Source organism: Euphorbia lathyris, chromosome 1 (genome assembly GCF_963576675.1).
Source record: "Euphorbia lathyris chromosome 1, ddEupLath1.1, whole genome shotgun sequence".
Lineage (NCBI taxonomy): Eukaryota > Viridiplantae > Streptophyta > Magnoliopsida > Malpighiales > Euphorbiaceae > Euphorbia > Euphorbia lathyris.
The window spans coordinates 58,003,597-58,018,438 of record NC_088910.1 but is presented as its reverse complement, the minus strand read 5'-3'; the positions used below and the strand labels follow the sequence as shown (position 1 = coordinate 58,018,438).

At 36.7% G+C, this 14,842-nt stretch overlaps 1 protein-coding gene across 1 annotated transcript; it reads left to right on the top strand.

Moving 5' to 3' along the window:
* Positions 1–495: 495 nt before the first annotated feature.
* Positions 496–13,074, top strand: LOC136234461 (phosphoenolpyruvate carboxylase 4). Its single transcript, XM_066024117.1, has 20 exons — positions 496–859; positions 1,639–1,802; positions 2,258–2,372; positions 2,732–2,809; positions 2,908–2,976; positions 3,080–3,158; positions 3,287–3,363; positions 3,493–3,588; positions 4,340–4,481; positions 5,984–6,115; positions 6,525–6,592; positions 6,709–6,981; positions 7,936–8,061; positions 8,144–8,245; positions 8,326–8,472; positions 10,754–10,852; positions 10,997–11,085; positions 11,452–11,578; positions 11,670–11,876; positions 11,986–13,074. The coding sequence occupies exons 1-20, from the start codon at positions 704–706 to the stop codon at positions 12,808–12,810; spliced, it is 3,171 nt and encodes a 1,056-aa protein (XP_065880189.1). The 5' UTR covers positions 496–703; the 3' UTR covers positions 12,811–13,074.
* Positions 13,075–14,842: the final 1,768 nt, after the last annotated feature.

Here is a 14,842-nt window from a genome sequence, read left to right as displayed (position 1 = left end):
ATAATAATTTTAATAATAAAATAATAAATAAGGAGTGAATATAAAGAGCATTGTTGGAAATGATATATCTTAGCCACTCTTAAATTAATAAGAGTCAATTTTTTATATTATTTTTAGAGAGTTCACTAAAAGTTTAATACGAGATGCTATAAGTCAATATGTGAATGATTTTAATTATTTTGGTGCAAAGAATCTCCAAGAATGATTCCATGAACAGATTCTACATGAAAAAAGATCACATTTTCCGGGAAAAAATAGCCCGTAAACTACTACCTATCACAATTTCTCCAAAAATGCTTCACTACCACTAGGACTAGGAGACCAAGACCCAAAACCCTTTTTCTTGTAAAAAGAGATCGTTCGTCTCACCGATTTCCACGTGTCATAGTACCCGTGGCCTTTCATTTTTACCGTAAATTATTCTGGGCCCCACATTCGACTGATGTTTTCGTACAAACAAAATACATCAAGTGTGTGTCCTCTCTCCCAATTTCTCTCACTCTTCTTCTTCTTCTTCTGCTCTCCATTTCTTTTTTCAATTTCATAACCAGTGGGAAGGAAGCTTTTCACATTTCTCTCCAAAAACCGTCACTGCTAAAAGGAACAAAGTAGGCACTGCAATAGAGCCTTTTTCCTTCCGCTTCGGTTTTCTGTCAAGTATTTGCCCAGCTGCCTCTGTTTTATCGTTGACTGTTTTGTTGCAATGACGGACACCACGGATGATATAGCGGAGGAAATCTCATTTCATACCTTTGAAGATGATTGTAAGCTGCTCGGAAATCTTCTTAACGATGTGTTGCAGAGAGAAGTTGGAGGCGAAATCATGGAGAAGGTTGAACGGAATCGGATCCTTGCTCAGGTTTTATTAATTCCTTTATTCTTTTCACACTTAATAGACTGTTTTTCTTACTTGTTGCATATTTGAACTCATTTCTAGAGTTTTTTGTTTTCTCATGGGTATCATCGGAGTCTGTGATTTTTGGTTTGGGTATTCTCATAACTATTATTTGGTTCTGCATGGCTTTGTGTGGTTGCTGAGAAACAATAGGAAATACAACGAAATGAAAATACCATACGTGTTGTAAGTTTTGCGATGTCTTTCTGCTAAATGTAATGCTAAATTCAGTGGGTTAACTGCTTACTCTGTTTTTCCCTTTTATATCTTCTCCGATGAGCATCGTCCCAGATGCCTTGATATAAGTGGATCATTTTCGGCCTTTTGTCTGTGCTTGTTGTCTGTTTGGATACTGAGAAAACAGTAAAACGAGTTGCCTCCTTGGATAGTGAGAGAAAACAGAAAACAATAAAACTAGATTTACAATTTAGGTTCTTTCCCTTTCAGAAAAACAGATGAAGGTAAATTGTTATATTGATGTTTGGCCATTCTACCAACGTATTTCAAATTCTTAGGTGGATTTTAGATCATGGTGTCTCTTTGTTTCTTTTGAACATGATTTCTTTCCCTTACTGGGAGCTAATAAGAGTATAGTCAAAATAGCTGTAGCTGTTTCCTGATTTTCAGGCTAAAAATGTTTATTACTGAATTCAGTTTAGCTGTAGCCATTCTCTTCCTTCATAACTAGAAACAGCTAAACTATACTGACACTGACTAAATAATCTGCACCGGGATTTTCTCAGGGTGCTTGTAATATGAGATCGGTAGGGATGGAGGATACCGCTGAACTGCTAGAGAAGCAGCTTGCAGCGGAGATATCAAGGTTGACATTAGAGGAAGCACTTACTCTTGCTCGTGCATATAGCCATTACCTTAATTTGATGGGGACTGCTGAGACTCATCACAGGTAGCTTGTTTTACTATCTTGTTTTATACATTAACATGCCTTTTGATCAGTTTATTGGTTGCGATTTGTTCAAAATTGCTGCTCAATCTATCAGAAGCATGATGAATCAAGGCTTTCTTTAATTGGAAGCAACAAATAAATAAATGGCAGTGCATCGCGTTTTTGGGTTTTTCAATCTTTGGGAATGCAGTGTCATATTTATGACCTTACTGCAATCTACAAGGCTTTTACTTTTAGTTTTTTTATTTTACTTTTTTGGCATTCATGAGGCTCATTCTTTTCGTTCCCGATGAACCACTAGAGAGTTGGTTTAACAATGTGACTAGATGGCTTTTTTACGTCATGTACCATCTTGTTAGTTCCTTTATTACCTTTCTGATACTTCTTCTCTGATCAATTCAATTTATATACGGAAACCTTTCTTAATCAATTGTGATACTTGTTTCATTCTGCAGGGTTCGTAAAGCAAAGCATTTGTCACTTCTCTCAAAATCCTGTGACGACATTTTCAATCAGCTGTTGCAGGGTGGCGTCTCTTCAGACGAGCTTTATGAAAATGTTTGCAAGCAGGTCATTTATCTCTATCTGCCTTAGTTGAAGCTCTGCAGGGAAGCAGAATTTTCTTTCGCTCTTTTTTCTCTTTGTTTGCCCCTAAACGCTAAAAACTGTTAGGAAGAGGCTTTCCAAATTAACGTTTTACGTTCTGATTTCCAGAAAATAACAGAGTACCTCATCTCAACTAAAATAATTGTAACTATTTAGTATAAACTTCTGGCAGTTCAAAGGAACAAATGCCTAGAATTTCCTATTACTTTTCCACAAACTTTTGTAACTGTCCAATGAATTGTGCTCTTCCTGGTTTATTTATCTCTAGGTGAATTGTGAATTATTAATCTTTTAATATACTGGTCAAACTATTGTTGTTACAGGAGGTTGAAATTGTTCTTACTGCTCATCCTACTCAAATTAACCGTCGTACCTTGCAATATAAGCACATCAGAATTGCTGTAAGTTTATCACTGCATAAATTTCAAACAGGATGATAATAGCCTTAGATATCTTCTTATTACCGTGTATCTGAATATTAAGTGCTTCTTCTTCTCAGCATCTTTTAGAATATAATGATCGCACTGATCTTACTCATGAAGATCGTGAGATGTTGATTGAAGATCTGGTATACTTCCCATCCTTGCAAATAATTCTCTCAATAAAGTTATCTGGTTTATACTATTCGCTTTGATATTGTGCTGGTTTACAGTCTTGTCTTGCTTTTGCAGGTGAGAGAGATCACTTCAATATGGCAGACAGATGAGCTTAGGCGTCACAAACCCTCTCCAGTGGATGAAGCTAGAGCTGGTAGACTAATGGATGCTTTTTTCTTGTTTTCTAACTATAATCTACATTGCATAGTTTGGTAATTTGTAGGAACTTCCATGTCATTCTATAAGAGAACTGATGAAGTTGTTGGTGCTTGCTCCTTTCAGGCTTGAACATTGTTGAGCAAACTCTGTGGAAAGCTGTGCCTCATTATTTACGTCGTGTCAGCAATGCCTTAAAGAAGGTTTGTTCCTACTTTATGTTTCTATCTGTAGGTCTGAAGCATGTGAAGAGTTTACTGGCTTGTCCAGTCTTGTACACAATTCTTACTGCTTGAATGTTCTCTCTTTTGTTCAATTTTGCTCTCATGCAGCTTACAGGAAAGCCACTTCCATTAACTTGCACTCCCATCAAGTTTGGTTCATGGATGGGAGGTGATAGAGATGGAAATCCAAATGTAACAGCAAAGGTAAGGTGTCTAAATTTCTTTTGAGTGCTTGTTTCTCAATACCACATCTTCGATTTCGATATTATCTATTGATACGCTGTGGGTAGAAATATCTGTGTATGTGCTCATAATTGTACTAATAAAGGGCATATGTGAGTGGGGAAAATGCCTGGTGTTAAGTGATCGGGGTGTAACAATATTTTAAGAAAGCATCTCCTATTGTCCTGAAACAACTGAATGAGAAGAAAAATAGGTAGAATGAAGTCTTTTCTTTTGCATCCCCTGGCGTAGTTCTCTTATAAGCAGATATTATGCAAGCAAAATATTTGATTCTTGCAGCTTTTTCCCATTTAGAATTACTTAGAAACTACTTCACCATTTAATTCTTACGTCAGAGACATATATCTGTGGAAAAAAATGGGGAAATCTATTCGGTAAATAGGTTTGAAGGCTTTGTCTTACTTACCTGAGTGTTTTTGTGCCATTAAGGTCCTCTTGCATATATATATATATATATAACACGTTCTATGTTTCCTGTAGAAGTTTCTTTTAATCAAAACTAACTGCATAAGTGTAAGGTGTAGCATCTATTATGCATCAGTAGCCTTGTTTTCTAAACTGTTGAAATTGAAGAATCCCTTGTTTTGCATCTGAAAGGACTTTGTGATTGTAGTTTGTACTGTTCCAAGACTGCATGTGTTTTCCCTGAGTGCTTTCAGAGTCTGCTGGTTTCTTTCAGTTAAGTAATATACTGAGTAATTTTATTTTTCAGGTCACAAGGGATGTTTCTCTCTTATCTAGGTGGATGGCTGTTGACCTTTACATTCGAGAAGTTGATAGCCTCAGATTTGAACTATCCATGAACCAGTGCAGTGATAGGCTGTTAAAAGTGGCAAATGCCATTCTACGTCAAGGTTTAGAATGTTTGAAGTTGTTTATAAGATACTGTTGCCAACTAAGAAACAAAAATCTGCTTAAATGAATATGAATATCAAATAAGCTTTGGTTTAAAACGGTAGAAGTATTTTTAGGTTTACTGTTCATTCGCAAACCCTCAAAAGACATGTTAAGGTCATCTTAAATATAATATTCAAGTGTTCAATTTTAGAACATTAGAATTTAATTTTTTTGATATACTAATGGTGGTAAAAAGGACGGCCCGGTCGCACTACGCGTCCCCGTTGAGCGAGGGTCCAGGGAGGGGTCCCACCACAAGGGTGTACTGGGGGCAAGCCTTCCCCTGCCAATTTATTTGGCAAGAGGCCGCTCCTAAGACTCGAACCCGTGACCTCTTGGTCACACGACAACAACTTTTACCGTTGCGCCAAGCCTCTTGGTGAAGTGAAGATGTTTCATGATATATTACAGGTTATAGATGCAATTATTAATGAGAACTAGAATGCTAATGCAGGAAACTGCCAATTGATTTCTAGTGTTTGTTTTGAGTGCTTAGTTACAGTTTCTTTATGGCAATGACCTCTAGGAATTACAAAATGTGATTTTATTCTTTGTCTTAGTTTTTTTTTTTTTTCTAAAGTTGTGCGCAATGCACTTACACTAAACAAAGGAAAATTACATAAGGACAAAGAAAAAACCCTAACCCTCCCCACCCGGATGTGATTCGAACCCATGACCTCTAGGATCATAGGTAAGCTCTCAACCAACAGGCGAAGAGCTTCACCACTATTCTTTGTCTTAGTTTGATTATGTTAGTTTTTCTTCGTTAAGCTGAAAGGTTTCTGTTCCTTTGTCCAATTCTCTTTCCACGCCTTCTGCTTTACTTTTTATCTTTGTAACTTATAAACAAAATAGCATATAGGAATATTTTAGTATTATGATGCCATTTGGGAAACCTTTCTTTTAATCTGTCCTTTCAATCTGAAGATATTCAGCATGACAAATTATGCTATTTTTTTATGGCATTTTCTTGACACGTCTTAGTTCTAGAAACTATATAGGTTTAACATGAATTGGTTGAATGATGTTTTTCTAACTTTTCTGGACATAGTTGGATTAAGGGATGTATGTATAGATGCCAGTGTGTCTTTGAAAGTGATTCTGTTAAAGGTGCTTCAGTAGGATGTCTATTGATGATGGTACCATTTGTCAGAAAGTTTTGGTAGAGTTATGTCTTTAAGAGCGCTGAGAATACAGGTAAATTGTTGTCTTTAATAATTATTGTCTGCTAGGACCTTCATGCTTCCCAATTTTATGTAAAAAATATTTTACAGCTGTCAAGATGTTATATGTTGCCACTAAATAAATTGATCCCAGTTGTAGATTGCTTTATATTTAATATGTTATGAAAGTTACCTGCAGTGTGTTCAAGAGGAGGGTCTACTTGATTTTCATGAAGCATCACTTGCAGTTTATATTCTCCTTAGAGTAATCTGGTTGTGGTTTAAAATGTGTACAGAAACTCCATCAGATGAACGGCATGAGATTTGGAATCAATCTGTGAGTAGAAGTCAAACGAAGTTTAATAGCCAATATGTTCCATCGCTTCCTACACAGCTTCCAGCTGGAGCTGATCTTCCTGCATGTACTGGTAAAAATTTCTATACAAAATCGTTTATACTTAAGGTTTGAGTGAACCAGTATCATCATTTTGTTTTCCGTTCTTTTTTCAGTGTTTATCTGTCAATTTCACTTCAAATAGAAGTTGTTAGAAATTGTTGTTGCAATTTGTTGTTTCCAAGATTTTTGTTGAATGCGTGCCATCTTTTTGTAACCTGGAAATTTGACCAAAGAATTTAATTATGTACATATATAAGCCATATTGTCTAATATAATTCAATATCCACGTAAAGAAAAAATAAAATTCAATAACTAATGTTACTTTCTGTATTGAAATTTGAATAATATTACAGTATTTTTCTTTTCCAATATGTAATGCAGTTATCTGTTAGTAATTTGCATGGTCGATAGTTACTTATTCTGCTTGTGTGTTTGTTTAGAATGCAATGATGGTGGATCTACATATCGGCAGCTAGATTTTCCAGGGACTGTACCCTTGGGTCGCCAGGTTATATGAGCTCTCAGTTCTTAAGAGATAAATATGAATTTCCATTCGTCTATCAAAATCATCTACAGCTTTTATAAACAACTTAAATTTCTTCCATTTGTTCTTTTGAACTGTAGGATGCTGTGAGTTCTTCAAATTCAGAATCTGCGGACCAGAATTGTGACCATGTTTCTAGTAAAATATCTCATAATGAAAGTATTGCTAATTCTAGTGGATCCCCTGGTGGGGCAGCACGGGGATCTTTATCTGGTCAATTGCTTGCGCAAAGGAAACTGTTCGCGGAGTCCAAGATTGGAAGATCCAGCTTCCATAAACTTCTAGAGCCAAGCCTCCCTGAACGTCCTGGAATAGCTCCCTATAGAATTGTTCTTGGCAATGTAAAAGATAAGGTATAACTTCTTCCTTTTCCTTATAAGTTCTTGAAAAGATGTAAAGCTAAGGAATGTGGATCTGTTCTGTTTATTAAAAATTGCAATTTAGTTGATTGGTAAGGCTAGTGTCAAGAACTCTTGACTTGTGCACAAATGTGTTGCTTTGACAATAAGGTGATATGACTGATCAATATCAGTCTTTCTTCATAATTTCAATTTGACCCCAAAAGGTTACATTAGCATATGATGGCGACTCTACTCATCATGCAACTAAGAAAAGGAATGGTGTGCAAGATTTTTTTTTTGAAGAAAACTGTTTACACAGAATATTCTAATTATTGACTAATAAATCCATTACTGGGCAATTGAAGTGCTCTAGATACCAAAGTAATGCAGATAAGAACAAAAAGTAATTTTTTAAGGTTTTTTTGTCTTAATTTTGTTTTTATAAATTGGATTTATTGATCAAACATAGTGGATTTTTACTTAATTCTTGATCATTGTGAGGAAATGCTTATTAAAATTCAAGAATAAATCATACATGTGCTTATTGCTCAAGGTGTTATTTTTATGGCTTTTTAATCATTCAATACCAACAGTATAATTCAGTTCATTTTATCAGATCCTTTGTGCAAAATGGACTTTGTTCATAATTCTAGGTAAGCTCGGGAATGTTCATTGAGCAGCCAATCTCTTAAATTAAAGTCGTGATGATTAATGATCCCAAGGGCTATATCTTGGGAAAAACTTAAAAGGTTGAATTAGAGAAGGATTAACAACTCTGGAAAGGCTTCAAAAAGTAAAGACAAAACTAACTGCTAAAATAAGATATGATATACTTACTGAGGACAATATACTAATCTGTTTTCAACGTTTCAATACTTTTATTTCTTTTTTGATATGCCATGTTCTTAGAATCAACGATTCAATTTTCCTATAGACTCTAAGATAATGAATTGTCTTTGTTATCAGCTTATGAAGACAAGAAAACGCTTGGAACTGCTTCTGGAGGGTGTCCCTTGTGAATATGATCCTTGGGATTACTATGAAACGACAGATCAATTATTGGAACCAATGCTTATATGCTACGAGTCTCTGGTAACAATTTTTTTTTCTCTCCAGATAAAGGGAAATTGGCTGTGGTTTTAGCGGAGATTGAATGCTACAATCGATTTTGCAGCAATCATGTGGAGCTGGCGTTCTAGCTGATGGTCGTCTGGCTGACTTGATTAGAAAAGTTGCTACTTTTGGGATGGTGTTGATGAAGCTAGACTTGCGCCAGGTGCATCCTCATTTTAGTTATCTTTGCAGTTATATACTTAGATATATTTTTCTTTCTATTGAAATTTTGTGATCTGACAGGAATCTGCTAGACATGCTGAAACACTAGATGCAATTACCAAATATTTGGATATTGGCCCTTATAGCGAGTGGGATGAAGAAAAAAAACTGGATTTTTTAACTAGTGAACTGAAAGGGAAACGACCACTGGTTCCTCCTACTATTGAGGTAACGTGTTCAGAAAGCATTTCTGTGAACGCTGATCTGAAAATCAAGGAATGATAAATTCATTAAGGATTGTTACTGTAGTGAGAATGTGAAACGGTAAAAATATATCTTAACCATGACGTAGCTTTGGGTTAGGTAATAAAAAGGGAGGGTTATCATGATTACTGCCAATAAATTTCACTGGTCCATGTGGCTTAAGTTTTTGTCTTGTGGAGAACTTTATAGGTACTTTGAGGAACTGATTTTTTTATTGGATTTTTGAGCGTTTCCATGTTATATACTTGCTTGTAGCAGTTTTACAATATTTGTTGGTTATGTACTGTTCAAATTTTTTCATAATATTGTTATACTGCCGTTTTTCCATTTGAGCTGACATCATTTGTTATGTGGTTCTATTTTCTGAAGTTAATGCCTACTACATAAAGTTTTCAACTGTTTTCAGCCAAATATGTATAGGTGACCACGGGCCAAGGCCTAGTTATGTTTAGGATATTCTTTATGGGTGTTGTGCTGCTTTCACCTTTCTAGGGTTGTACTTGTTTCTTACTTGTTCCTTTTTATCTCAAAAATCTTGTTTCAGCTCTGATCATAGTTGTTGAAGGCGCGCCTCATTCAAGGCTCAAGGTCTTGAGCCTTGAGTGCAGAAACTGAGGTGCTGTACAAAAGGCTCTCACCTTGTGCGCTTCAGAGCCTGGATCAAGCCGCGCCTTAGGGTTTTCACTAGTTTATTATTATTATTTTTTACTGTTTTCTGTAAAATAAATGTTTAATTAATCTCATCCACTAATCTAATTTAAATAAGATCAATCTTAACCCTTGATCTAAGAATATCAAGAGTCATAACTAAATATAGAAAGAATAGAGAAGGATTAAGAGCAGTCATGTAAAGAAAGAAGAGCAGACACGTAAAGAAAATATATGATGATGATTATTAGTTTTTTTTTGTGTGTTCTTTTTGATTGACAATGAATTGTTATTAGTTTAGTAGCATTAGTTATAGTTAGGTACTTAGGTTAAAACACTTAGTATATGTTAATGTCTTTATGAAGTATGAACTTGGTGTTTTAACATTTATGATTTAGTATTATGTTTTTATGTGGTTTTGTTTGTTTATATGGTCATAAGTGTGTTTTTTTGGTTTATGCTTAACTAGTAAAAGAGTATATATTCATTTTTTATGCGTCTCGTGTTCCTAAGGCGTGCGCCTCGCCTTGCGCCTTGACCCTAGGCTCCAGGACCCCTTAGTGCCTTTAACAACTATGGCTCTGATAATATCTGATATCGTTTTGGTTCTGCTGCTTTGTTACCCAACACCCAGGGACTATGATTATATTGCACTCAGAATTAATTTACTTCTTCATTTGAACAATTTTTGTTTAATTTTTTTGACAGATTCTTCTCAGTATTAGGAGCGGCCAACGGTAAAACGTTGTTGTCGTGTGACCAGAGGTCACGGGTTCGAGTCTTAGGAGCGGCCTCTTGCCAATTAAATTGGCAAGGGAAGGCTTGCCCCCAATACACCCTTGTGGTGGGACCCCTCCCCGGACCCTCGCTCAGCGGGGACGCGTAATGCGACCGGGCCGCCCTTTTTTTTTTTTTATTCTTCTCAGTATTCCCTTCATTTATATTGTGATGGACGCGGGTATTGTAGGTGTGGTTTGGTAGAGGCATCTTTAATCCAAATTAATTTAGCAATAGTATTATTAACTCTAAGTTCAGTATTGCTGAAGTCTTATTGCATATGCTAGTTTTTGTTAATTTATTTTATTTTAGTTGCACAGCCTGGGACTGTACCAAACTATTTAGCAGGTGTAACTTATAATGCACCCTGCTTTTTGTTTCATTTAATACTATGCCACCATCAAATGGCATAAGCTATGAGATGTCGTCTTTAAGGATGCAATTGCTAGATATACAAGGCCGAGCTAAATTGTGTAGGACCAGTTGAGTTTCCTTGAGTTTTTTTGCTCTCTCAAATCTTGCCTTTATGTTCCTTTTAAGAACAAGCTTTTATATTCAGTTCTCTTTTGTTATCGAAATCCTCAAGTACAGTTGAATAGACACACTAATATGGCTTTTAGACCTAAATGTTTTGGTGCAAGTGGTTTTTCAATTGATGAATAGTGTCTTGCAGTTGTCATTGCACTTTTACTGCAAGTTGGTATGGACATAGATAGAATATCATGGTTCTTGCATAGAGGATCTGGCAAATTGTACTTTGCTGCTCTCACTATAATTTGTTTTCATGGATACGTTTGCCTCCCAAATTTGGTTATCACAGGTTCCACCTGATGTTAAAGAAGTTTTGGATACTTTCCATGTTGCTGCTGAGCTTGGGAGTGATTCGCTAGGAGCTTATGTGATTTCTATGGCATCCAATGTATGATCCTTTGCTTTGATTCTTACCAACCAATTCTTCATTCAAATCTTGAGTGAAACAATACTTTTGCGTTGGAATTTAATATGACATGCAGTAGATCTTAGAGACTAAACACTACTATTGGCTTGAATTGCTTTTTGGCAGGCAAGTGATGTCCTTGCTGTCGAGCTTCTGCAGAAGGATGCCCGGTTAGCTGTTAGTGGGGAAGTCGGAAGACCATGTCCTGGTGGAACGTGAGTTTCTATTTCTAGTTTGGATAACTCTCTGCGTATGTATTTGAGATGTGCTATTTCATATCTTTGGCAACGCATGTTTGGTAAAAGCCATGTGTGTGTATTTCTAGTGGCATTTAAAGTTGTGCTATATAGCCAATCACTATGGCATAGCTAGAAGTAAGTGATTAACTGCTACAGTTTTTGTTATGCACTATTGAAATTTGTAGAAAACCCGTTGTCATATACCCAAAAGACTAAAACACATAATTCCAGAAAACAACTATCTCATTTCATTCTAAACTCTGCTTGCCCCTTGTCGATACATCACTTTTACCTATATATATATATGTTCTGTATAGCGTTCTCATCATAAAATTGAAACAGGCTGCGAGTAGTTCCGTTGTTCGAAACTGTGAAAGACCTGAGAGGGGCTGGTGCTGTGATTAGAAAGTTGTTATCAATTGATTGGTATCGAGAACACATAATTAAGAACCATAATGGGCATCAGGAGGTATTCATTTTATTAAGAGATATTCAAAATTGGTTTTGGTAGGAGTTGTAATGCAGTTGTCCATAGCTTTCTAAACAACACTTGTTGACAGGTAATGGTTGGATATTCTGATTCTGGTAAAGATGCTGGAAGGTTCACAGCTGCATGGGAACTTTACAAAGCCCAAGAGGATGTTGTGGCCGCGTGCAATGAATTTGGTATTAAAGTAACTCTCTTCCATGGACGAGGAGGCAGCATTGGTCGTGGTGGTGGCCCCACATATCTTGCCATTCAATCCCAACCACCTGGCTCCGTAATGGTGAGTGATTAATTGTTTCCTAAAATCATGGATTGCACTTTCTTAATTGAGTTTATCAAATACCCTGAGTGCAGAAAGATGATTCTGAGAATGTGAATTCTAATGGCAGGGCACTCTTAGGTCAACTGAGCAAGGAGAAATGGTGCAGGCTAAGTTTGGGCTACCACATACTGCTGTGAGACAGCTAGAGATATACACAACTGCAGTTCTTCTTGCAACTCTACGTCCCCCACTTCCACCTCGAGAAGAAAAATGGCGCAATGTGATGGAAGAGATTTCAAAAATCAGCTGTGCGAATTACAGAAGCACAGTTTATGAAAATCCAGAATTCCTTGCCTACTTCCACGAGGCTACTCCTCAGGCGGAGCTTGGCTTCCTTAACATAGGAAGCCGCCCCACAAGAAGAAAGAGCTCAACTGGTATTGGACATCTTCGTGCAATTCCATGGGTGTTTGCCTGGACTCAAACTAGATTTGTTCTTCCTGCTTGGCTTGGAGTTGGGGCAGGTTTAAAAGGGGCATGTGAGAAAGGATTTACTGATGAATTGAAAGCAATGTACACAGAGTGGCCTTTTTTCCAATCTACTATTGACCTTATAGAAATGGTTTTAGGCAAGGCAGACATTCCTATAGCCAAGCACTATGATGAAGTTCTTGTATCTAAGAGCAGGCAATCGCTTGGTGCAGAGCTTAGGGGGGAACTCTCAACAACGGAGAAGTATGTGTTGCTGATTAGTGGGCACGAGAAACTTTCTGAGAACAACCGTAGCCTGAGGAGGCTTATAGAGAGGAGGCTTCCTTATCTCAATCCTATGAACATGTTGCAGGTTGAGGTTCTGAAAAGACTCAGAAGCGATGATGACAATAACAAACTCAGAGATGCCCTGCTTATTACCATCAATGGAATTGCTGCTGGAATGAGGAACACAGGCTAAGATAAGTCAAGTCTTCTTCAATGAAAGCCATGGCTTTTTCTTGTTTCCCTTTTTGTCCTTTGGTTTGGATGACTATGGATTGATTGCTTGATAACTATATATTTTAGGTATCAGGTTCTGCTGAAATATATACATATGGTCAAGTTAGTGGTTTTGTGTCCTTGTAATGAAAAAATGTCTCTCATGGACAAATTTTTTTTATTTTTTTTTTCATGGAAATGCTATCAGTTTGCTATGTATCAATGTTAAGTATCTAGTTAGTGATGCACAAATCTATTTACCTATTTGTGTGGTGTTAGGCGATCATCCACTTCCTTACTATCATATCATAGTCTAATGTTATAGGCTTTCTAACAATTTTCAAACTTTCTCTAGATGCCCATTTCTGCGCATAAACACATCTCCTATTAGTTGCATAAAGGGTCTTAAATTATTCACAACATATGTTGGAATTGATTTTCTCATTGAATATAATGATAATCAGTTTCCAGTTTTATTGAAAAAAGTTCTTAAATTATAAATTTTAGTTGCGTATTTGTTTCAGCTTTTTGAGGAGCGTTTAACTTTTCATGTCAAACCATAAGAAATATGGTACTTGACAAGAGGTAAGAATGGTATGTGAAGAAATCTCTTTTCTATTGTATTCTATATTTTCTTAATTAAGCTTAGAATTATTGTATTGTATAAATGCGGGAGAAGAGATTCCTAAACACAGTGGGAGAAGTGGTTAGGGAGATATTAACAAACTACAGCTAGTAAAACCTACAAGTCTATCTTAATTATACTAATTAAGAGATTAAATAATTTAAATGCTCTAATAGGAATAAGTAAATAAATGAATAAGAGATAATTGAGGGATTATATCTATCACCCCTCAAGCCGATGGTGGGAATGCATTGTAAGACGCGATCAGAGAAGTTGAAATCGTGTTATGGTTAAAGGCTTGGTTAGGACATCTGCCATTTGATCAACGATTGGAACGAATCGAAATTGGAGAAAACCGGATTGAACCTATTCCTGAACAAAGTGATAATCTAGTTTAATATGTTCGGTGCGAGCATGAAAGATCGGATTGACCGTGAGGCATATTGCTCTAAGATTGTCACACCATAATTGAACGAGCTGAGGAATAGGGAACCGAAGGTCACCTAAGAGCGAGCACAACCAGAGTAATTTTGCAGTGGCATTGGCAACAACTTTGTACTCCTCTCGGTTGATGATCGTGCAATAGTAGGTTGTTTCTTAGTGTGCAAAGAGATGATGTTGTTACTGAGAAAAATGCAAAAGGAATTGTAGATTGACGGTCATCTGGACAGGTACCCCAGCCACTATCAGAATAGCAGTGAACAAAGCGAATGGGGTAGACGAGAGGTGAAGATCCATTGTTCCTTGAATATATCGTAGAACCTATTTTAGACATTTTCAATGTTCATCAGTCGAGGAATGAAGGAATTAACAAAACTTGTTGACCGCAAATGCTATATCTGGACGAATTAAGGGATTGACAAAAGTGAATGCCAATTTTCATGTACCGTATTTCAATTCCCAAAAAATAAGATGTATAGATTACGAATGGGAAATTCCGTCTCAATACTGGCAATGGTTTGCTAAATGAGGGAAGGCCGAGAGTTTGTGACAAGGATGCCATCAATATAGTAGAGTACATACATCTTGGCTGGTGCTGTATGTTTAACAAAAAGGGAATTGTCAGCCTGAGACATGTGAAAGCCAAGTTTGACACAAGCAAACCACTCCATTGGAGCTCTTTCAAGCTCTTCTTAAGGAGACACATATGATCAGGATTGTTAGTATCCACAAAGCCCTAAGTTTGCTCCATGTATATAAGCTTGGAGAGATCTCCATGGAGGAGGACATTTGAGACATCAAGTTGATTGATGAACCACCCATGTGACACAACGAGAAAAAAATGATGTGAATGGTTGTAGCTTTGACATCAGGGCTGAACAACCCTTTTATAGTCGATGCTGAACTGTTGAATGAATCCTCAAGGCACAAGTCGGGTTTTGCAGCG

Excerpts from the sequence above, each read along its gene's own strand:
- LOC136234461 (XM_066024117.1), top strand. The coding sequence starts at position 704 with ATGACGGACACCACGGATGATATAGCGGAGGAAATCTCATTTCATACC. Across the intron at positions 8,062-8,143 it reads TTATATGCTACGAGTCTCTG|CAATCATGTGGAGCTGGCGT; the intron begins GTAACAATTTTT and ends TCGATTTTGCAG. Across the intron at positions 11,579-11,669 it reads ACCATAATGGGCATCAGGAG|GTAATGGTTGGATATTCTGA; the intron begins GTATTCATTTTA and ends ACTTGTTGACAG.